This window comes from Leguminivora glycinivorella, chromosome Z (genome assembly GCF_023078275.1).
Source record: "Leguminivora glycinivorella isolate SPB_JAAS2020 chromosome Z, LegGlyc_1.1, whole genome shotgun sequence".
Classification (NCBI taxonomy): domain Eukaryota; kingdom Metazoa; phylum Arthropoda; class Insecta; order Lepidoptera; family Tortricidae; genus Leguminivora; species Leguminivora glycinivorella.
In genome coordinates, this window is record NC_062998.1 from 20,247,482 (window position 1) to 20,271,783 (window position 24,302).

A 24,302-nucleotide genomic window follows, 5' to 3' on the forward strand; every position below is an offset into this window, starting at 1 on the left:
TTTGCCCTCTCATGTGGACACACTTATTGAATAATGTCCTGTGTCCGGTTAATTCTCTAGATTTGTGCGTATTCTAACTTGTGGTGATTTTTGAACGTGTACCCATTCGAATACTTCGATTTTCGATTCAACTGTCAAAATCACGTCAGTGCAAAACGTCAAAGTAGATTAAGGGAATCGATTAATCCTTTTTTTAATTTGTAGCTAAAAGCAAACAAATTCTAATTTTAATCAATTTTTATATTTAGTTTTATCTCTTATATAGGTTTAATATTATTACGTGTTATCACATCAAAAAGTACTTATCTTTCTAGACGACAACAAAGCAAGTTCAACAAGTTATTGTTTTGCTATAGTATAATGGAATTTATAGAGCTTATATCAATAAATAAATTGGATGGTGTTATTTTAAAATATCCTCACCAGGATAACGTAGATGGAACGGTGTGTATCACTGGACATCATCTCATTTTGAGTTCACGAAAAGAAGGCGTTCGTGAACTATGGGTAAGTTGACGTTTACATGTATGTAGCTTTTGTCTGTAGGCATGGAAGTCGTCTACTAGCGTCCGCGAACATTCCAGATGCGCTGCAGAATCTAGGGAGTCCCATCAGAACCCTAAACATGTCGTTATAGAGAACAGTTGAATGCTCTCTGAGTATAACTAACCCACAGGCCACTGGTGTAAAACGATTGACAGATGGATTTGAACAAGGTTCGCTTTACTTCCCCTGAACAACGAAACTTATGAATAATGATTTTTAAAATGAGGCGAAATCTAATCAAGGATCCTACTTTGTTGCTTACCGTGAGGTTGAAATGAACCTGTGAGAGCATCCTTATGCCAACTGTCCAATTGGCACTTTTGGCTTGGATACAACATTGACAATACATTAAAGAATTACCTATGAGGTTATACTTAGAATCCATACATACTAATATTATATGGGAAAGTGTGTGTGTCTGTTTGTTTGTCCGTCTTTCACGGCAAAACGGAGCGATGAATTGATGTGATTTTTTAAGTGGAGATAGTTGAAGGGATGGAGAGTGACATAGGCTACTTTCTGTCTCTTTCTAACGCGAGTAAAGCCACGGGCAAAATCTAGTAGTTATGTTACTTCCAACACTACTAAACTGGCAAATGTTTTCTATTACCTTTATCAACACTAAACTTGTTTGTGTATTTTAATGTTAATGGAATGAATTGGTTTTCTAGCTTCTTCATAGAAACATAGATAGCATTGAAAAAAAGGAAAACAAGCCTGTGAATGGCATTATGCAGGGAGGCTCTTTGTTCCTGAAGTGCAAAGACCTGCGGATATTCCAGCTGGAGATCAGCTCCAGTGCAGAACTGAACATGCTGGCTCAGACCTTGGAAAATCTCTCCGGCCTACAAGACCCTAGCCTTTTCTATCCATTTTTTTATAGACATATGCACCCAATTATGGAAAATGGGCACACATTATACAGGTAAGTGGTTTTATTGACAATAATAAAATAGTGTTGTTTGTTCTTCAAACTATGATAAACCTTGCTGTCAGAATTTGCGAGAAAGTTAATAGGGTAGGTAATTAAATGTTATTTATTGATTTACAGATATTGCTTGTATTTATATTTGTATTGTTGATGACGGGTCTGGCTCAGTCGGTAGTGACCCTGCCTGCTAAGCGGCGGTCCTGGGTTCAAATCCCAATAAGACCATTTATTTGTGTGATGAGCACAGATATTTTTTTTCCTGAGTCATGGATGTTTTCTTTGTATATAAGTATGTATTTATCTATTAAGTATGTATATCGTCACTTAGCACCCATAGTATGTACAAGCTTTGCTTAGTTTGGGGCTGTTGATGTGTGTGAGGTGTCCCCAATATTTATTTTATATTTATTTATATTTAATACACTTGGAAGGACTTGGAAGAGGCCTATGTTCGAGGACAAGACTGAAGTTGTTGATGGAAAAATAGTATTAAAGTATATTTTAGGATAACAAATAGGTCATAAGTAAAATAGTACAAATGTATATGAAAAGTAAAAAACCTTCAGTACATAAAAGCTATTTTTATATTTAATATATTTTTCCAGTATAGAGGGTGAATTCACAAAAGTGTTGGCGACAGAGGAGTGGAGGATATCTCGAGTCAATCAAAACTACACCGTGTGCCCGGCCTACTCAAAGGCGGTGGTGGTGCCGAAAAGTGTAGATGATGATATTTTAGCTCTGGCTGCTACATTCAGACAAGGCGGCCGGTTTCCTGTTCTCTCCTATAGGCACAACAATGGGGTATGTTGGAACCTTGTTATAAAGTTTGTATTAAGGATATGTTTTTTTTTAATAAATGAGTTCTATAGCTTACAGTGGTTACTCCAAATACGTCACACATGGAGTCTGCAATATGCGAATTTGTTTTGCCTGGCTTCTTTTTTATGCTTTTTCCTTTACTGCTCACAGTTTACACTTGGTATCATGGGTTTCCATGGGCCAATGCCTTAACATCAAGTGATTCATCTATCATCTTATTGTTTTACTCTTGTATCTTCAATAAATTATTAAAATGATCTGCAATAATTATGCAATCCATAATCACACTACGCTGCGCTCAAAAACACGCATTATTGATGTTGGAGTCAAGACCGCCAAGCTGAAATGGGACTGGGCAGGCCATGTTTGCCGTATGCATCCACAGAGGTGGGCTAAAGTAGCCACAGTATGGATGCCGCAAAACGGACGAGGATCTGGCAGGCCCAGGCGGAGATGGCGGGATGACCTGGACGTGTATCTCAACAACTGGCCGGAGATCGCCCAGAACCGGGACGAGTGGAAATCTAAGGGGGGGAGGCCTTTGCCCAGCAGTGGGACACAATATAGGCTTGTAATAATAATAATAATAACCCCGCGGGGGCAGCTTGTGGCGAGCTGACGGTGAGTGGCGACACCGCGGACCCCTATTCCAGAGGGCACTTCCATCTAGCCCTCGCCTCTGCGCTTGCCTTAACCGGCCGGCCAGAGTGGATTCGCAAGAGCGGGACCTATGCTCCAGGTTGGAAGTGTAAAATGTCATAACGCCGGCGGCCTGCTGAACGGATCACCGGGATCTGGCTACCGCAGTCTCACCTCTCGACAACCTTTCAGCCACTCTTCAAGTGTTGCTCTGTTGTCGCACCGTGCGTGCGGCCGTTTTGCAGGGCCCACTCAATGAGTTGGCGAGTCACCGCCTGTCTTTTACAATCTTGAGACTAGTTGTCATGGCAGGTGTCCGATAGTCTCCCCCCATAGACCATTATCCAGTCCATCCAACTTGCACAACAATAGCCTATGACCTTAGTTCCCATCGCAACACAAAAGTGCTGCACTGAAATAGTCTTTACACCTGGCGGGGACCATCTCCGGATGTATCATATTGTGCGCTCGGGGATGGTATCCGCCAGGTGTATCCCTTGCCTTTAGATTAAAGTGTCTAAAAGGGCCTCTGTGCTGTTGGCTTCTGCCCCACACATGCCTCCCAAAAGTCCGGGACCCCATGGTCCCGAGATATGGTAAGACATACAAATAATAATAATAAATAATCACACTGTATTGGTGTGTTTTCTCAGGTGCTTTGCAGTGGTTGAATGCTAAACTGTATAATTGTTACATTTTTAAAATTTTCTCTGTCTCTATACATGTAGCAATTAGACCTATTAATAACGCCATTTTGCGTAACTCAGAACATCGATTGTGCCCACTCAATATCACAGAATAAGCTAAAGCGAGAGTTCCCCGCGCTATCTTATATCATTAAACGAAAAAATGGAAAATAATCTTGACATGTATTTTTATTGGGAAACATTACTATGATTAATGGAAGCTAGAAAATGTAGGTGATCAATCGACCATACTTGAATAGTATAATTTGTTTTGTAAGTAGTATACTTGTTACATAACTGCCCTGATTTTTTCTAAATGAAATGTTATGATTGTCCCTTTTTTTTTAGATATGCTTAATGCTAAAAAATCAGGTTCAATCGCCATGTGTATTACGTATCTATATAATACTAGCTTTTGCCCGCGGCTTCGCTCGCATTAGAAAGAGACAAAAAGTAGCCTATGTCACTCTTCATCCTTTCAACTATCTCCACCTAAAAAATCACGTCATTTCGTCGCTCCGTTTTGCCGTGAAAGACGGACAAATAAAACAGATACACACACTTTCCCATTTATAATATTAGTATGGATTTTGCGTGGTATGTGCACCTAATGTGTGGAAGCGATTATGTCCTTATCTGGCAGACATTCAGATATTGCATATCCATATGAGTGCCACAATCTCACAATTGTTATGAGCTTATGAGTCATTAACAATCTACCCCAGATTGTTTTGTTTTGTATACTCGTACTTAGGCATATATGGACCTACAGATTGGTATAGTTGATAAACACTGATTATATCAATGCGTTCGTCTGTTGCACGGCAAATTAGCTGAACTGACTGTGATGAAACTTGGCACGAAGATAATAGTGCCTCGCGGTTTACGAGTACTGTTTAGAATTTAGAAATATTATAGCCTAGCCCCTCAAAGCTTGCGTGAGCGAAAATTGCTGAACAAATGCGTCCCGTCTCTTAAAGCCAGCTTAACACGTTTTCATGTAGGTACATATTAAAAACTGACGCATAGTAAAATAATCGCAGTATTTTTTAATATTCCTCATACTTTGGGCTGGCATTTTTTTAAGGAGTACAAATATGCAGTTGAAAGTTTTCACAAACAACCAAAATATTTTCTTACCATGTTACAAAGAATCACCGTATGGCTCGAAATCTCAAAAAACACGATCTGAGAACGATAATAAAGTAAAGCTTATTACGTGTCCTAACATCACAAACTCATCACCTTAGTCAAAATATTAGCAACAGAATAATATCATCATTAATTAGCATGTAACAATTCAATACATGCAATTTCTATCTATCTATCTATTTAGCCCCTTTTTTCTGAATTAGAGTATATCTCTTAATTCAGTGTGCCGGTTGGCAAAGACCTCCTCTAGTTCTTTCCATTGGGGTCTATCTTGGGCCTACTGCAACTGACGCATAGTAAAATAATCGCAGTATTTTTTAATATTCCTCATGTAAAGTGGGGGCTGGCGTGTGATATATTGTTTTTTTAAGGAGTACAAATATGCAGTTGAATGTATTTTTTCAAAAACTACTGAACCTAAACAACCAAAATATTTTCTTTTGTACCATGTTACGAAGAATTACCGACAATATTAATATTATGGATCTTAGAAATCTCAAAAAACACGAGCCCCCATTTTACATGTAGGGGGGAGAACGATGATAAAGCAAAAGCTTATTACGGTGTCCTAACATCACAAACTCATCACCTTAGTCAAAATAATAGCTAAAACAGATAATATAATATTTTCATCATTAATTAGCATGTTTAAAACAATTCACAAAATACTTTATAAAATTTCTAGGAAAATCTATCTAGGTTCTAGTTTTTGAGAAAAATTACTGAGCGTGGCCCGACACGCTCTTGGCTTTTTCTGAATTAGAGTATATCTCTTAATTCAGTGTGCCGGTTGGCAAAGACCTCCTCTAGTTCTTTCCATTGGGGCCTATCTTGGGCCTACTGCAATTTACTTTTTTAAATTATTATATTTATTATAAGAAATGGGTTTACTCTTGGCCACGGAGTTACTTTAGCCGCCTGTTAAGTGTGTCCCGTTTATTTTCCAGGCAGTGTTGGTGCGGGCGGGGCAGCCGCTGTACGGGCCGAAGCACCGGCGCTGCCGGCCCGACGAGGCCATCCTCAACGCGGTCGTGGGCCCGGGCATGAAGGGCATCATATACGACCTGAGGAGCACGAATGCCATCTCACAGCAGCAGAGTAAAGGTGGGGATAGACAGCTAGCGTAACATATAAGGCAGGGTTCAGGCAGTATTGCAGCACGGCCCGACGAGCCCATCCTCAACGACATATTGGCCCGGAATGAAGGGCTGTGTGGACCGAAGTAGCAGCACTGTCATCTGTCACGTCAGTAATCTAATCAGTAATCATTTATTGCTTTCATAGGTACATAAGTTGGTACATTTCAGTATAGCACAGCTATGAGCCCTGTAAGGGCACTGCAAATATAATTCTTAATAACTAAAAATCTTGGCGTCAACACCCTATATTTCTTAAATTAATTTTAAATTCAAGCCGAACCATAAGAGGCTTAAAGTAACATAGGGAATGGTCCCTATGGACGTCCCAAAAGGAGTAAAAAAATAACAAACATGTATCTAAAGCAAATGCAGAGAACAGTTCATATTTTATACAAACATACATTACATTTGTAGTAATATTTTCCGTTCAGGCGGCGGCACAGAGAGCAACTCCAACTACTCCCAGTGGAAGATCTACAACAGGTCGATGGACGACGTTGACAATCAGCAGCAGCTACTGGAGAGCTACGCCAAACTTATTGAAGGTAATACGACACTTTAACTATCTCGAAACACAAGTCCCAATCGGTGCGACACCCTAGACAGGAAGAACCGGCGTCGAAGGCAATCTTCCATCACGTTTCCTATTTATTTCAAATACCGTGGCTAAGATAAAAGTGAAACCGTGATAAAATTTAACTTACTACTGCGCCGTGAACTGAAAAATTGGGAATCCCTACGCTAGATGACCACTGATGTTCACATCATATGCTCTACCCTACCGCACATCGTGTACCATGATATTTGATGTGTTATAGTATTTGTAAAGACTATTTTTTTTATTTGTCAGCCTGCAACGACCGCGAGATATCGAGCGACAAGTGGATATCGCGGCTGGAGTCGTGCGGCTGGCCGGAGAGCGTGCGCAACGCGTTACACACCGCCTGCATCGTGGCGCAACACATACACCAGGTTGTACTTACTGTAGTTCCACGCACCTCCCAATGTAGGACGCCACGCACATGGCTTTACTCAGAATCGGACGTGTAAAAATCGATTCTAGCTGGATTTAAAGGCTATTGTGAGTGGGGCACAATTTTATAATATCACTAGTTTCTTCCCGCGGCTTCGCTCGCGTTAAATTCTAAATTTGCGGAATACTCCATAAAAACGTCCACCCCCACTATAGTGAAGTGGAGGGTTAGAAAGAGACAAAAAGTAAGCTATGCCACTCTCCATCTCTTCAACTATCTCCTTAAAAAATCACGTCAATTTGTCGTTCCGTTTTGCCGTGAAAGACGGACAAACAGACACACACACTTTCCCATTTATAGTATTAGTATGGATATTAGTATATAGTATGATAAACAGACCTCTCTTAACCAGGGAAGCGATTGTTTGATATTCCCTAATTTCTCTCACCTACTCTATTATACCGCTGCCACACACTCGACGAGTGGCGTGGGAAGTAGGCAGAGGCATAGTGTGGCCGCGCTACTCGTCATGCCGCTCGTCATGCTCCTCGTCATGCCCACCGCTCCCTATTTTGGCACGAGTCAAAGGGCCGGCAACAACCTAGGTCGATTACTCGCGCGAGTAGGGCAGTGTGTGGCCGGAGAGGGCAACGTCGCGACAACACGAGGAGCAGCACAAGGGGCATAGTGTGGCAGAGGCATAGCTGGGCATTAACGCGTTAATCCGTTAATCGTTAATTAACGAAGTTAACATTTCGATTAACGGATTAACTTTTAAGTTAACTTTAAAAAATGTTAACGGATTCGTTAACTTCCGTTAAATTTCATAGAGTCCGTTAATCGTTAATCCAGCACCCCAAGCGACTCGCTGAGCCGCGAAAACCACGTTCTTACTGCTACTGTAAAAGCCCCGTAGTACGGCAAAACCTAGGTTTTATCGGTAAAAACAGATGCGTCGGTTATAAACAGTCAAAAGACCAATTGACGACTAAATTTGGATCACTTATTCGAGATCTTCTAAATCTTATTAGGCGTGCTAGATCGATCAGTAACCTGGGAATAGAGTGCAATCATCAGGCATGACAGACAAATCGCGCAACCGACGCATCGAGTTAGAGTCCGGCGCGGGCCTTAGATTACTTTACCAGTATGCTGTATTGTGCTACATCGAGTTGTCATCTCAATCTGAAGAACCGACGCACCACGATCGCGACCGCATGAATGACCCAATAATTACCAACCCGAAATAAAACCTAGGAATTAGCCAACCAACGGCGGTAAAACCCCGAAGAGACCGTAATTATTACATTTCGGTTTTTTACTGATTGGCGTCACAGGTTTGGTGCAATGGTTTTTGGTGCATACTTAGTAAATAGAAATACATAATACCTACAGTGGAGTCCTATTTTTATGACGTGTTAACGGATTATCGATTAACTTTAACTTCCGTTAAATCTACCGAAATATATCGCTTTAACGATTAACGAAGTTAACTTTTTAAGTAACGGATTAACGATTATCGAAGTTAACTATTTGATTAACGGTGCCCAGCTATGGGCAGAGGTATTACTGCCTTATTTTCCGGCCTCGTTTGCTCGACCGTTAGTGCGTTTTCACATTTGCCGATTGTTAGGTATTGAATATGGGGTAGTTGCGAGATAATATAAATGTATTCGAGGGTGATTTTAAGCTTAGGCTCGCCTCTTTTATTTATCAGTGGCGACGAGGATGGGATATCGGATGTCGAAAGGATTTCAAAGGCAAAAATCAATGATGGCGGCTTAAATGTATGGAATATATTACGGACATCCCTGTAACCTTTGTAACGTAGTGTGATGGATGTTACAGAAAGCTGAGCCGGTGCTGGTTCACGGCACGCGCGGCGAAGACGCCACGCTGCTCGTGTGTTCGCTGGTGCAGATTATACTCAACCCCGACTGCAGGACCATACGAGGGTAAGAAGATTACTAACGGGTGAATCCACATACAAGTAAAGGCGTGTCTCGATATAGCGCGGCTGCCGCGCGAGCATTGTTCGACCGCGGCAAATCAGTGTTTTGGCTCGCGAGCCACTTTTGGCACCATATTGAACTATAGCGCGGCAGCCGCGCGCGGCAAGCGATCCAATGTTCGACGAGTTTGTACTCGCCAACCATAGACGCACCACGTAATAAACGTGCAGCAGCTGCATTTATAATTATTTATCATATTATTCACAAGAAACCAAAATTTTGATTTGTTGCGATATTCACTACATTACTGTTCCATAGATACTGTTCAGAGCCGTATAATTTAATTAAAGTACGACACTTTTCATTGTCCATGTTTGCGCCGCGCCGCGTGAGCCAACTGAAATATACAAACATCCGTCCCAACTGCGCGCGAACACTCCTTTGCCGCGCGTTCAAAACCGACAGTGAATGGTTCGTCGCGCGGCACGTTCGAGCGAGCCAATGATCGAGTTGGCTCGCGCGGCAGCCTGGTATCTATTGCGCGCGGCGCAGCTCGCGCGGCAGCCGCGCGCAGTCGATACGCGGCTTAACGACTTCATTGAGTGTTTACTTGAACTACAGCTGCAAATGAAAGGATCTATGCATATATTGGGAAAGTAACACTTATTTAGATATATATTATCATTTGAAATTGCACGTGAATAAATGGAACACGCCATGGCTAACAGGCTTTACAGTAGCAAATAAGGTTACTTTTCCTACCGCCGCCATCTTAAAAGTAACATCTTTGTGAAATCGCTCCTCGTATTTATCGCTAAAATGGTGTTTTTACGTGTAATCGAGTGCCTATTTTTGACTATTTGCATAGTTAAACTGATATACTGAGACGTTTGAATAAAATCTGGACAGTTTAGTGTATAAAACAAGCAAAATTGAACATAATAAAAACATATACTCGTCCTACACAGTGTTGGTGAAGTGTTAAAACAAAACGTCGTAAGTCACCCATTTTAGCACGGCGCTTAAGACGTTCTTCGCAAAACCAATAGTGCAGTGATAAACAAACGTTGTGTCGACCGGCAACTCAATTATTTATAATCAATCATAGCAAATAGGACCTATTATTAGTATATTTTACGATCTGATTCCGTGAGTAAAGACTGTAGGGACGTAACCTTCCTGCGATTTGTTTACCCTGTTATACTTTGTGGCTGTTACATCAATGATAAACATGGCTGGAGATCAATCTTCCCCGTTAAAAAGCAATTCGATGTCCGACCTGCATTCAGATGACTCCACAGTAGCTAGAAGCAACATTACCATGCGTTCAAAACGTAAGCAACCCGAAGACTCGCTCTCACCCGACTTCGAGCTACTTAAACGAGAACTCACGTCAATGTTTAGAGAGTGGGCGGCGATCAAACACAAAAGTTTGAAAAACTAAATAATAGCCTTTTGGAAGTAAAGGCTCAGAATACAAATATTGAGGTGCTGAATAAGGAAACAGTAGGTAAACTCGACCTGCTTTCAAAACAACACGAGCAAGCATTGGGCAAAATAGATTCCCTGGAAACGAAACAAACAGAGACCTCTTCGAGAGTGTGTGACCTTGAAAACAAGTTCGACGACGTTCAACGCCAGCTCCGTTCTAGTAGTGTGCTAGTAAGAAATATTCCTCCATCAGAGACCAGCCTGCTTGAGATCTCTGTCAAGTTATTCGAGACTGTTGGAACTGAATTAAGGGCATGCGACATACGCAATTGCTACCGCCAAGGCAAGAAGGACACTGCGAAACCTATTGTTATCGAACTCAGCAACCCTATACAGAAAGCCAACCTTCTAAAAGCATCAAAAGCTTACAACTTGAGTCATAAAGAAGATACACTAAATACCTCCCTTCTGGGCTTTAATGAGAAAAATAGTATTTATGTTTCTGAACTTCTGACTGACCGGGCGAATAAATGGTTTTATATGGCACGTCAATTAGTCAAAAATCAAAAATGTAAACATGCATGGACAAGGAACGGCAGAGTTTACATAAGTATGGGCCAGGGACAATCCGAAGTGCTAATCTCTAGCGAGAACCAACTACTTTTACTTAATGAACCATGACTATGCAAGCTCTGCCGGAGACCATACCTCTTCTCAAAATTACTACATCATAATTGTGTTAGTATAAAAACTAGCGTAAGTGATTCTTATTTCCTGTATATTATTATTATAGATTCAAATTATAACTGCCTATGCTTAAAACTTTTTTTATGTTACCTAAATAAGAATAATTACACACACGCGTTGCTTCCCCTTACACGTCACACAACACACCATTATTTAAAGTACGACACATATACAGATTTAAAACACAAATACCTAGTTGTGCATACTCTGGATCACGGAATAAGCTACTACTCACATATAACTGAGCCCTGGGCTCCATACCTACTGGGAGATGGCGGCTAACACTATAGTAGAAGTATTCGCAGACATTGACACAGTTAATGTCTCGCGTTCCTTGTTTTGTGATCCAGAATGTTGTGCAAAAGAAATAATATGTAATAACAAAACTCTTACCGTAATGACACAAAATATACGCAGTATATCTCGAAATATTGATGAACTGAACCTATTATTGCATAGAATAAATTCTAGAGTGGATATTATAGTTTTGACTGAATGTTGGATCAGCACCAACCCTTACCTACCAACCTTACCAAACTACTATGAAATACATACGAATAAAAACATGAACCAAAATAGTGGTATAGTGGTTTACCTAAGGAACGAAATACACGTGTCCTCTGTGGAGCCTTATTTTAATGATGCCAACTGCCTTGTACTCAAGTTGGGACAAACCACAGCTATAGTCGCAATTTATCGCTCCCCCTCATTTAGAAACCTGTACAATTTTACATCCTCATTGAATACTACACTTGAGCCTTTAGCCCATTTTCCGAATATTATCGTCACTGGAGATGTAAACATTGATATCAAGCCTGACAGCACTGACCCTCATTACGATGAATATCTAAATACTTTAGCATACCACGGACTAACACCTGCGCACACTATAGCAACACGTGAAGGTAACTGCCTGGATCATTTCATCATAAAATCCAATAATCAAAGTACCACAATTGTTTTGAATACTTTAATAACTGATCACAGACCTGTTCTGCTGACGTCGAATAACTGTCTTGAAACAACAACCTCCCAACGTCACACAATCACTCGCTTAGACTATAACTCTGTTTGTTCGGACTTGCATAACCTAGACTGGGAGTCCATCTTAGGGTGTTCAGACGCTGAACTTGCAACCAACTTGTTCATTGGCTTATTACAAGAAGTCATTTCAAATAATACCCGGACGTTTACTCTCCCTAGATCTCAAATTACATTTAGAAGCTGGATCACCCCTGGCCTAATACGAAGTATAAAAAAGAGAGATAGGCTACACTTGAAAGTACGTAAATATCCTGAGGATCTCGATTTACTATACAAATACAAAAAATATAGGAATACGTGTAATAACATCCTGAAGCGACTCAAAACAATCCATGACAAACAAGACTTAAGTAGAAACAAACATAATCCTAAAGCTATATGGAATTCAGTTAAAAAGATTTGCTTTCTAAAAAAAGACCCTAAGCCTCCTAATGAATTATTACAAACTCACAGCACTAATCAAGATTCTATTAATCATGTTAATACCTTTTTTGCGGAAATAGGAGCAAATCTAGCACAAAAGTCTCTATCACAATTAAACTTAACTGAAAAAGATCTAGCATCTAGATTATTGAAAGAGACTGGTTGTAGTAGTCGCCTTAAGTCAATGAGTCTACTTTCTACTGACATACAAGAGGTCTCACATTGCATTGACCGCCTAAAATATCAATGTGCTACTGGATGTGATGGGATTTCTACATACTTTCTCAAAAGAACCAAGGAAATTATTATATGCCCACTAACTCACATTCTTAACTTAAGTTTAACATCGGGAATATTTCCAGATGCTTTTAAGCAGGCAGTAATATCACCTATACATAAGGATGGGAACAGAGACGATGTTAATAACTATCGACCAATCTCGATTCTACCAGCGCTTTCTAAGCTCCTGGAGAGGCTTATGAACACTCGCCTGGTGAAATATCTCGAAAGTAATAATATCCTCTCACCTAACCAATATGGGTTCCGCAAAGGTAGGTCAACGGAGGACGCGGTGAACTCAATAACCAGTATGATTGCTAGACATCTAGATAACAAAAAGAAGTGCACCGCAGTCTTCCTTGACCTCGCCAAGGCCTTCGACACCGTCTCTGTTCCCATTCTACTTGCTAAGATGGAATGTCTTGGTATAAGAGGTCTGCCTCTTAAGAGGATACGATACCGAAGCACGAATTCAAATTTGAGATTTTTAGGTCTTTATCGCCGTCGCGCTGACGGGGGCGGCACCCACAGAGAGGCCCTGTGTGCGTGCGCGTGGCGCACGCACACACCCGCGTCCACCGCCGGCACAAGTACTTACTCGCGCTCAAGCGCTCTCTATATTTGTTTAGTTTCGGACTTCTGTAGGCCTAGCACATGATGGCCGCGGGAGTATGTCGCCGCGAGATAGATGACACGTCTTTGTCTAATTGTATTTAATGACATAAGGACAGGTAGTCTATCTCGCGGCGATATACTCCCGCGGCCATCATGTGCTAGGCCTGCTGATGCATAATGTTTTGGACTCCGTGAAGATATTAAGTGTACTGATTTGACTAAAATGCAAATTTGTAATGTTTTAAGGAATGGTAGAAACAATTCCTTATCTTATACATAATGTGATTATCTTAAAAGATGATTTCTTTTAAGAGTCACATTGTTAGCGAAATAAAGTTATTCGGTATGTAAAAAGCTAAAACCTTTTCGATTTCAAAGAGAAGCCATATTATAGGAGTAGGTACGTACAATCAACCAATTAATCTAGACCCTTTCACAGTAAAAGTAAAACTGACTTCTGTAGCAAATAAATGACGGTGTCAATACGACAGGGTTCTAGAGTGGCCTAGGATTCTACATAATTGGTTGACAGTATCTACCTACCAAAAATGTATGTGAATCTTATTCTTTTTTTTGCACATGTTTGACAGAAGTGACAGCGTAGGAAAATTTAACTAGGTAACAATTTGGTACCTATTATATTACCAGACACCGGATTATGTTCCAAGGTAATTAGAACTTTTTAGCAGAATTCTAACAAAAAATCTGCCAAACAAAATCTTATTGCATATGAAGCATAAGGACCTTTTTCAGATGGAAAGCTACATATGCATCTTATATTTCTAATTTTCTAGGGTTGTGTATATGTCGCAGTAAGATAGATAAAGCCGTTTTATAGTTATAACCCTAGGGATATAGTTATATGTCGTAACATAGTTAAACGAAAGCGATTAATTGCTATCTTACTAGGAATATAACTATAATACGTTACTAGTTTAGTGATATAATTATATGACTGGATTCAGTTTAGTGAAATGATTGTAGCCAGGATTACGGCGGTGCGGCGGAGGTATTAACCCTAGGGATATAATTATATGCCGTAACATAGCTAAACGAAAGCGATTCCTTACCATCTTACTAGGGATAATATATTAGGAATAATATATTATAATTATAATACGTCTCTAGTTAAGTAATATAGTTACATTACTCGATTAAGTTCAGTAGTATAATTGTAGCAGTGTAGTGCGGGGATGCAGCGGAGACGGGGGCGGGAGCTTACCCGCTACCACAAGGCAGTCGTTCGGCATCAGTTGTCGTTCACGTCACGGTTGAGTTTTCGTGCATAATTATTTATTGAATTTTCGCCACTTTTTCTGTGATATCGTTATGTTACGGCATATAATTATATCACTAGGGTTATAACTATACCTCCGCCGCACGGCCGCACTCCTGCCTACAATCATTTCACTAAACTGAATCCAGTCATATAATTATATCACTAAACTAGTAACGTATTATAGTTATATTCCTAGTAAGATAGCAATTAATCGCTTTCGTTTAACTATGTCACGACATATAATTATATCCCTAGGGTTATAACTATATAACGGCTTTATCTATCTTACTGCGACATATACATATTACCTACCTAGCATTAGAAATACAAGGCTTAGCACAGAACAAGACCAACCATAAAAATGCTTAATTAATTTGCCAGCTAAATTTAAACCTAGGTATCGGTACTTAAACGTATAGATACTTTTGATATTTTTATTATTTAAAACTTATTTATACTTACATATCAGCATTTCTGTTACCATAGAATTAAAACGTATATAACACTCATTTCATCTACCAACTAAGGGCATCTGTAATCTCCATACAAATAAGGCCCGGTTAAAAGTCTCGAAATGTTATGTACATTTTATAATTAGATAAGTGTAAATGGGTCAAAAAATTGGGTCCATGTGCAATTGTGCATTAAGTAGGTGCACTTTTCCCAAATTGCTGCATGTATGAAATAAGGCCCATCAGTAACTTAACAAAAAATAAGGTATTTCTTACATACCGAATTAAGCGTAATTGTGTCGCTTAACTTCAAACCTGGATAAATCCATTCTGCTACAAGGTTAATATATATTTTTAATATATTCAATCTTAAAGCAGAATGGATTTAAGTACCCAAGTTTGAAACTAAGCGACACAATTGATAGTATGTATCTAGGAGATATTTTCTTTACAAAATCGTATTATTCAAGAGCGCTATGATAAACGCACGTCGAAATAAAGTAAAATTGACAATATTTACCGATGAGATTGTGCTCTGTGTGTAATGTTAAACATTAATAATATGAAAAGTAATTGTTTCAGTCAGAGCATCTTCACTCGTCAATTTCGTCTTACTCTTTAGTTGTGAAACATGGGTGACAAAGGACGGTCGCCAGAAGGAAAAGAATAAAAATATATGGATACCTATATATATATTATAATATTTTTAGTACAGATGGTGTTTTTTTACGCACTAGTGCGAGAAGTGGTTCATTATATGGCAGGTCGAAACTTCGGAGGCTCATCTGTACTGAAAAACGTCGTACGATACACGTGCGAAAAGGAAATTCGTAACTCGTGTCGATTTAAAACACTCCCTTCGGTCGTGTTTTAATTTATCGCCACTCGTTTCGAACTTCCTTTTTTACACACTTGTATCGTAATGTACTATTATCCCGTAGGACAGCAGGTTACTTCAAAGTACTTTAATTAACTACCTAATTTTAATGTTGTCTTCGATTCCCGTCGTCGTTCGTCGTTCGTCGAATCCCGGTAAGGGTATTTATTTGTGTAATGAGCACAGATATTTGTTCCTGAGTCATGGATGTTTTCTATGTATATAAGTATGTATTTATCTATTTAAGTATGGTTTTGTATTTATCTATGGGATATGGGTTAAATTGTGGCGTAGGCGAGAGGCTGGCAACCTGTCACTGCAATGTCACAGTTTCGTTTTCTTTCAACCCCTTATTTGCCAAGAGTGGCACTGAAGCTTTAGTAGTTTCATGTGTTCTGCCTACCCCTTTATGGGATACAGGCGTGATTGTATGTATGTATGTTATCTATTTAAGTATGTATTAGTAAAAACATGTTTACATTACAGTAAAACCAATGCGTCACGAAACTTAGATAACAAAAAAGAAAAAAAAAGAGTAAGTAAGAACATGAAAAAAAAAAAACAAACAATAAAGTTTAAAACTAAACAATTTATTTGGGCGATGACGTAACAGCGTGGCTCCGTTGCATCGTTTGCCCCGGTGTAGGCTTCGGCAAGTTGCCCCGGAATCGCCGAAAAACCACACCTTTCGGCCAGAAGTCTGCGCTCGCGATGGTGTCCTGCGCTATATCGTCGCCTAGCACCCATAGTACAAGCTTTGCTTAGTTTGGGGCTAAGTTGCTCTGTGTAAGGTGTCCCCAATATTTATATAATTATTTAATTACTTACCATAATCATAATGTAATAAAATGTGCATTTTTTCGTGGTTACCAACATGCATACCAACCATAAAAATGCTTAACTAATTTTCCAGCTATATTTAAACCTAGGCTATTTAAACGTATAGATACTTTATATACTTTTATTATTTAGATCTTATTTATACTTTTCGGCAAAGCATTTTTGTTACCGCAGAATTAAAACGTTGGTAATACTCATTTCATCTACCTACTAAGGGCATATGTAATGTCAATGCAAACAAGGCCCGGCTATTAAGTTTCGAAATGTTATGTACATTTTATAACTTGATAAGTGTAAAGGTTCAAAAATTTCGTGCAGTAAGTAAAAAAGTAAAAAGTAAGTATTATTAAACAGAAAAACTATGGGTCTTATTTGATGCAGGTATGAAATAAGGCCCATTCCGCCCATGTGTCCACATGTTCACAACCTTCGATACCCAAGAAGTAGCGCTGCGGAAATAGAGATGGATCGGATATAATCTTCAAAGATGAGCTATCAACAGCGCCAGTATTTGAGTGGTGGCCTCAGAGTGGAAGGCGACCCCGCAAACGCCCAGTACTTATGATACACAATACATGTGTATACATGTTTATGTAAACACAATACATTATAATATTTATTGCCCCTTAGGACAGCAGGCTACCACACACTACTTTAATTAAGTACCTAATTTTGTCCCTTTAAACTTAATATGAAATAAAGTCTGCCTATCTTGACCACATTGACCTTGACGCACTGCTTGTTAAGACTTGAACCCCTCTAATTTAGAGTGCCATATCCTAAGTGCATAGTCCTGAATAAATGTGTTTTAGACGACAGACCGTAACATAAATACTTATCACAAAAATTGATGATTGAATTCATGAACACAATGTTTACACAAAGTTATAAAACTTAAGAAGCGAGCGATGGGCCTTATTTAGAGAAGTAACTATTTAGGGCATTTTTTGATTCTATATCTGCGAAGAAAATATACAAAACGGCATGATTGATAAAACTTAGAAGAAATATAAGCACTGGGCCTTATTAAGGGCAGGTACTGGTACCAACCTGAACAAACTATGTATTACTAAATAAGGCCCATCGTTTTTTTAAATATTTTAAAACATGACTTAAATTATTAATATTATGTCTGTTTCTATTGTGTGTAAATAAGTACATAAATATGACTAATATAACTACTTACCTAATTGGTGTTCGGCAGAATAGTAATAAATAAACAATGATGACCGAATACCAAATTTTCGGCAAAATGGCTGAAAAGACCGCGAATACCAAATAGTTGAATCTATCGTAAAATACAGCATAACTTTATAATTGTTACTAGTAAACCAATGACGAGAAAAGTTATGCATGTATAAAATAAACCTATACCTGTATGCAATTGTTACCTACCTATACTTATAAAAATATGGACTTAGTATTTCCACAGAATATATAATACAGATTCAAACTTTCACGATTTTTACACATATTTAAAATTGCAAACGGGACTTAATCGCGTATTTACTATGTTTTAAACACTAACCTCCGACGTTTCAAGGACGGCATTGTCCCCGTGGTCTCGGAGCAGACTGGTCTTTTTTGGACCACCAATTTTAAATATGAACATATAATAGTACGTATTTCTAACTAAAAAGTTCGTCAAACACGGCATGTCGATATTTCGACGTAGTATATCGATAACTTTTCACATCACTAGATTATCGAGTCGAGTATTTCCCATCACTTTATTTCAGTGTACGTATATAAAAACTTAGCCCCGCCCCTAAATTTGGTGCGATAGGGACAACTGCAGCTCAGGCGCGAAATCCCGCGTAAAAACTGCAAAAATCGAGGTTCCGCTCTCGACTGTTTCCTCCTCCAAAACTTAACCAATCGTTACGAAATTTGGAAATCAGAATGACAAGGAAATTATCTGTGTCGGACCGTTTCGTTTTTTTCGATAATTGATCTCAGTTTTGAATACCACGCCTTTCTTTCTGGCAAATTCAATTAAGCCGTTTTGGCCAACTTTGAGAGGCTCTAATTCCTTTTAAAACAAAAATATCAAAAAAAGCAAAACGGTCCGACACAGATATTGATAATAAAAGTCTGTGTTGAAAAAACCATTGATCTAGCTTCAAAAACCAGAGAGGAAACAGGCGAGAGCGTTTGTATGGAGAAATGAGGGGTATCGTAGCGTCTTAAACTTTTTAAAAGCTATCTCACATATCGTAAACAATGTGTGCGCATAGGAGATACCATCAGCCAGCTGTCTCCAATGTATTATGGTGTTCCGCAAGGGAGCATACTCGGGCCAACCCTTTTCTTAATCTACATCAACAATTTATGTGATCTAAACATCCCAAATGCCCAAATTACAACCTTTGCCGATGATACTGCGATCCTGTTTGTTGGAGACAGCTGGTTGGAGGTTCAATCTCTTGTGGAATCTGGATTAAAAACTGTCGTAAACTGGCTCAGTAAAAATCTCCTCACACTAAATATTACTAAAACTAAATACATTAACTTTTCTGTCACTAGTTTCAATCAGCCGAAATTTCCTTTCACACTTAAAGTACATAGATGCACTACTGGTGATCTGCAGGGTGATGCAGCCAATTCTTATAATTGTGACTGTGAATGTCTAGAAAATGTTGATCAAACTAAATATTTAGGAGTTATAGTTGACAGCAATCTTTCTTGGTCCAAACATATTCGTTACATATCGAACCGTATTCGTAAGCTAATTTTCATTTTCAAAAAAATTAGGCGTGTCTCTGACCCACACTTTCTTAGAACGGTCTACATTGCATTAACGCAATCACTGCTTACTTATTGTATACCGGTCTGGGGAGGTGCTGCCAAAACGCACTTGCTTCCACTAGAACGTGTTCAAAGAGCGATCCTGAAAGTCATGTTCTTTAAACCCATTACTTTTTGCACTAAAACACTTTACTCCATAGCTCGAGTTCTAACAGTTCGTCAACTGTATATTGAAAGAGTGTGCCTTAGACAACACAGATATGCCTCTAATATAAGTGCACGTCGCGCAGGTGGACGTAGAAAATATAAAGTATTTGACTCAGTGGCACATAATACAGTTTTTTATCGCCGTCAATTTAACTTTCTGGCTCCATTTATTTATAACAAAGTCAACGAACGTTTAGACATTTACAATAATAATAAACACTATTTGATAAAAAGTATTCGCAACTGGACTTTGACCCTTAATTACTCAGAAACTGAAAAACTCCTAGAAATTGTTAGGTGATTGTTAAAATTTGTGCGAGCGTAAGCAATTTAAATAGGTCAAAATATTTAATTAAGGTAAATAAGCAAGAAGTTAATATACCAGGTAGAATCTAATAATAAACATACAATATAGTAAGTATAAACATAAAGAATTATCTGTTGATTTCAGAGACAGGAAGCCATCTTTTTCAAGTACAGTACTTCAAAATTCATAATACCACCTATTAAACTTTTTTTTTTTTTTTTTACTACAGCCTATAATAAATATATTTTGGAACAGTTCCTCATTCCACTTCACACTCGCGTTCTTCTACATAAACCACTACCACACGTAGGTATACACACACACGCACACACACACACACACACACACACACACACACACACACACACACACACACACACACACGCGCGCACGCACACGCATACACACACACACACGCACGCACACACACACACACAGATACACACACACACACACACATACACATACACATTGGTAATTATTCTTATTCCTAAAGTTAATAGTAGGTAATTTAATTCAATGTAGTGTTAGAAGTATAGGTATATACTTAATACTGATAAAAACAAAAGTCTATTATGTTTAATTTACTCGTTAATTACTATATCATGTAATTGTCCATATATCTTCCTGCAGCTGTTTTGATATTTGTTGAATATTCATAGTATATACTCGTAAAATTCGAAGCGATGTCCTAATAATATGATTTATATGATACTTTAGTAAGCGATTCGAACATGTTTAGAAACAATCAACCTTTGTAACATTGATAATAATAGCGGTGGTTTATTCCCTGACCCCTATATGACAGGTTAACCTAGTTTAGGGCTCAGGACACTATTCCAAGGCTATTTTACATTAACTCCATTATTCATATGTACTTTAAGCGATAACATACATCTCATGTAAATGTAATAAGCTGACACTTTTATACCTAAATAAAGCATTTTTCATTTTCATTTTCATTTTTCATTTTCAGTAGGTTGTAAACTCCGATCATCAGAAGGCTTACTACAAACTGCTTAGCCAAGTTCGTCCGAAACTGTCGCAACACTATCCAGGGCTTCTTAAACTGAAGAGTATGTGATACCGTATATGAGAAGACCTAAGTGTATTATTTTCCTAAAATATTTTTGACAGGGGCCCGTCGATTTATTGAAGATGTGTAATTGCCGCTAATAGGCTTAACACAGCAAAAGGGAAGGCGTCATCCATATATTACGTCACAGTGTAAGGGGGGGGGGGGTCATACTAAATGTGACAATCCCTGTTAAAGGGATACAAAAAAGCGTGACATAGGGGGGGGGAGGGGTCCAAAAACCTGAAATTTAGTGTGACGTAATATGTGGATGATCCCGAATGTACAAGTTTCTAATGGGGTGGCAACGCGCATGTGACACTGTTTGAGTTGCAGGCGTCCATAGGTTACGGTGACCGCTTTACATCAGGCGGGCCGTATACTTGTTTGCCACCGACGTAGTATAAAAATATGCTACTTGACCCTTTTTTAGGATTCCGTAGTCAACTAGGAACCCTTATAGTTTCGCCATGTCTGTAAAAACCACCAAAAAAAACCACCAGAAAAAAGTAATGACGGAATTTAAAGTTGTGAGCCCGGCCGTGCCGTTGAAGTATATAGCGCCTGTTTTGACACTAGTCAGTAGAGATGATGTGCGAGTGCCTAAAAATAAATTCCTATTTAAGTTGACGCGCAGGAGGGCAGGCGGATTTGCCTCTATTCTTTGGACATGCGCTACATACTTCAACGCCACGGCTGGGCTCACAACATTAAATTCCATCATAACTTTTTTCTGGTACGCCAAAAAAATTTGAAAAAAATATATTGACAGGTACCAAATAGGTAGTAAATATTGACTAAGATATCAATTAGTAGTGTTGTCTAGAACTATGTTAACCAAAAATGGTCCAGACATCCTGACGTCAGAATGTCTGGCCACTTTATTCGCTCGATTTTTCGATATCAGTGGAGGTACCAAATATATGTACTCAGGTACCAAATAGTATCAAATAGGTACTAAATTTTAGTATGTACTAAACATCAAATATCTGTAGTGGACCAGGGCTCCTGACGCTCACATTTTATTATGATTTAAAAACCGCAAACAATATTTTTAAAGTACACTTTTACGTAATCAGTCGAAAACAACACAGTCATGTTAAACTATAGATTATCTGTGCATCCGGGGCCCATTTCTCGAAGCTACAAGTTACAAGTGGTTGTCAATGTCTAATATGACAAGTTGGAAAGAGACTTCCGCTTGTAACTTGTAACTTTCACAACAAGCTAGCTACAAGTTATAAGCGGAAGTCTCTTTCCAACTTGTCATATTAGACATTGACAACCACTTGTAAATTGTAACTTGTATCTTTCGAGAAACGGGCCACTGGTCATTCTACGCGAAAACAACATTTTCTGACTTTTTAAGTATGAATGCCTTTATATGTCAGTGATTGTTTTGACATGCAGTAAGGTTCGAATTCGATGACGTCACTACATCGCTGACAGCGTTTTCGGTTGCTGAAATAAATAAAAAATTACACACATTTTAAATCGAAAATACGTAGTCATCATACACTTTTAATACCCAAAATCTACAAATATTGTTTTTTTTATGTAATTCGACATGAGTCTAGTAGCCTATTGGCTTCAAACCAAACAGGTTAAGAAACTCTGCTACAAGCTATCGTACAGTTTCCAGGCGCTGGTGGAGCGCGAATGGCTGGCGGCGGGGCACCCGTTCGGCGCGCGGCACCGCTGCGGGCCCTACTCCCCCGCCGCCCGCGCCGCGCCCACCTTCCTGCTGTTACTGGACTGCGTGCGCCAGTTCCTAGAACAGTACCCCTGCAGCTTCGAGTACCGACAGTCCTTCCTCATCACGCTGTTCGAGCACTCGTATGCGAGTCAATTCGGTAAGTGTCTTGAAGGTCGCTTAGGTCTAACACTACAGCGGCGAGCGCCGGCCATAGACGCGAACGGAAGGCATCGCTGTGTCTCGCTCTAACCTATGGCCGCCGATCCCCCTGTGCTGCTACTGCTCGACTGCGTGCACCGTTTCCTAGAGCAGTACCCCTGCAGCTTTGAGTACCGGCAGTACTTTCTCTAGTGAATACTATTGTTGTGTTACAGGTACCTTCCTCTGTGACAGCGAACAAGAGCGCGAGTACCGCGGCGTGAGCGAGCAGACGACCAGCGTCTGGTCGTGGATCAACCAGCCAGACGAGCTCTCCGCCTACATCAACCCGCTGTACGACCCCACGCCGTCCGTCATCTGGCCCTCCGTGGCGCCCATGAGCTTCGTCATATGGGAGGGTGAGCACTGATCTAACTGCAGTATAGTAATAGATCAGCCAGACGAGCTCTCCGCCTACATCAACCCGCTGTACGACCCCACGCCGTCCGTCATCTGGCCCTCCGTGGCGCCCATGAGCTTCGTCATATGGGAGGGTGAGCACTGACCTAACTGCAGTATAGTAATAGATCAGCCAGGCGAGCTCTCCGCCTACATCAACCCGCTGTACGACCCCACGCCGTCCGTCATCTGGCCCTCCGTGGCGCCCATGAGCTTCGTCATATGGGAGGGTGAGCACTGACCTAACTGCAGTATAGTAATAGATCAGCCAGGCGAGCTCTCCGCCTACATCAACCCGCTGTACGACCCCACGCCGTCCGTCATCTGGCCCTCCGTGGCGCCCATGAGCTTCGTCATATGGGAGGGTGAGCACTGTCCTAACTGCAGTATAGTAATAGATCAGCCAGCCAGGCGAGCTCTCCGCCTACATCAACCCGCTGTACGACCCCACGCCGTCCGTCATCTGGCCCTCCGTGGCGCCCATGAGCTTCGTCATATGGGAGGGTGAGCACTGTCCTAACTGCAGTATAGTAATAGATCAGCCAGGCGAGCTCTCCGCCTACATCAACCCGCTGTACGACCCCACGCCGTCCATCATATGGCCCTTCGTGGCTGACAGGAAATCGTCGTATAATTCCACGCCAACCGTTATTTTGCCCTCTGTAGAGCCGCGTAGAGGGGTTTTATAGTGTGTAGTCTCGGTACAGCCATGCGAGCGCTGCGCTTAGGGCCCGCGCACACGGGCAACTGTTGCCGGCGACTTTTTTGTCGCGACCATGGCTTAGTATGAAAGTGCGCACATGAGGCGACGCAACTTTTCATACAAATACGAAAGTCGCCGAGC

The 24,302-nt window shown here is 40.1% G+C and overlaps 1 protein-coding gene across 1 annotated transcript in view; it reads left to right on the forward strand.

The window, feature by feature from the left end:
• The first annotated feature begins 291 nt into the window (after positions 1-291).
• Positions 292-24,302, forward strand: part of LOC125240981 (myotubularin-related protein 9) — a 31,346-nt gene continuing 7,335 nt past the window's right edge. The window contains exons 1-9 of the mRNA XM_048149218.1: positions 292-507; positions 1,218-1,471; positions 2,083-2,281; positions 5,724-5,880; positions 6,347-6,460; positions 6,766-6,887; positions 8,738-8,844; positions 22,801-23,018; positions 23,236-23,418. Of these exons, the coding sequence (XP_048005175.1) occupies positions 361-507; positions 1,218-1,471; positions 2,083-2,281; positions 5,724-5,880; positions 6,347-6,460; positions 6,766-6,887; positions 8,738-8,844; positions 22,801-23,018; positions 23,236-23,418 (1,501 nt within the window). The 5' untranslated portion in view covers positions 292-360. The remainder of the gene's footprint in view (positions 508-1,217; positions 1,472-2,082; positions 2,282-5,723; positions 5,881-6,346; positions 6,461-6,765; positions 6,888-8,737; positions 8,845-22,800; positions 23,019-23,235; positions 23,419-24,302) is intronic.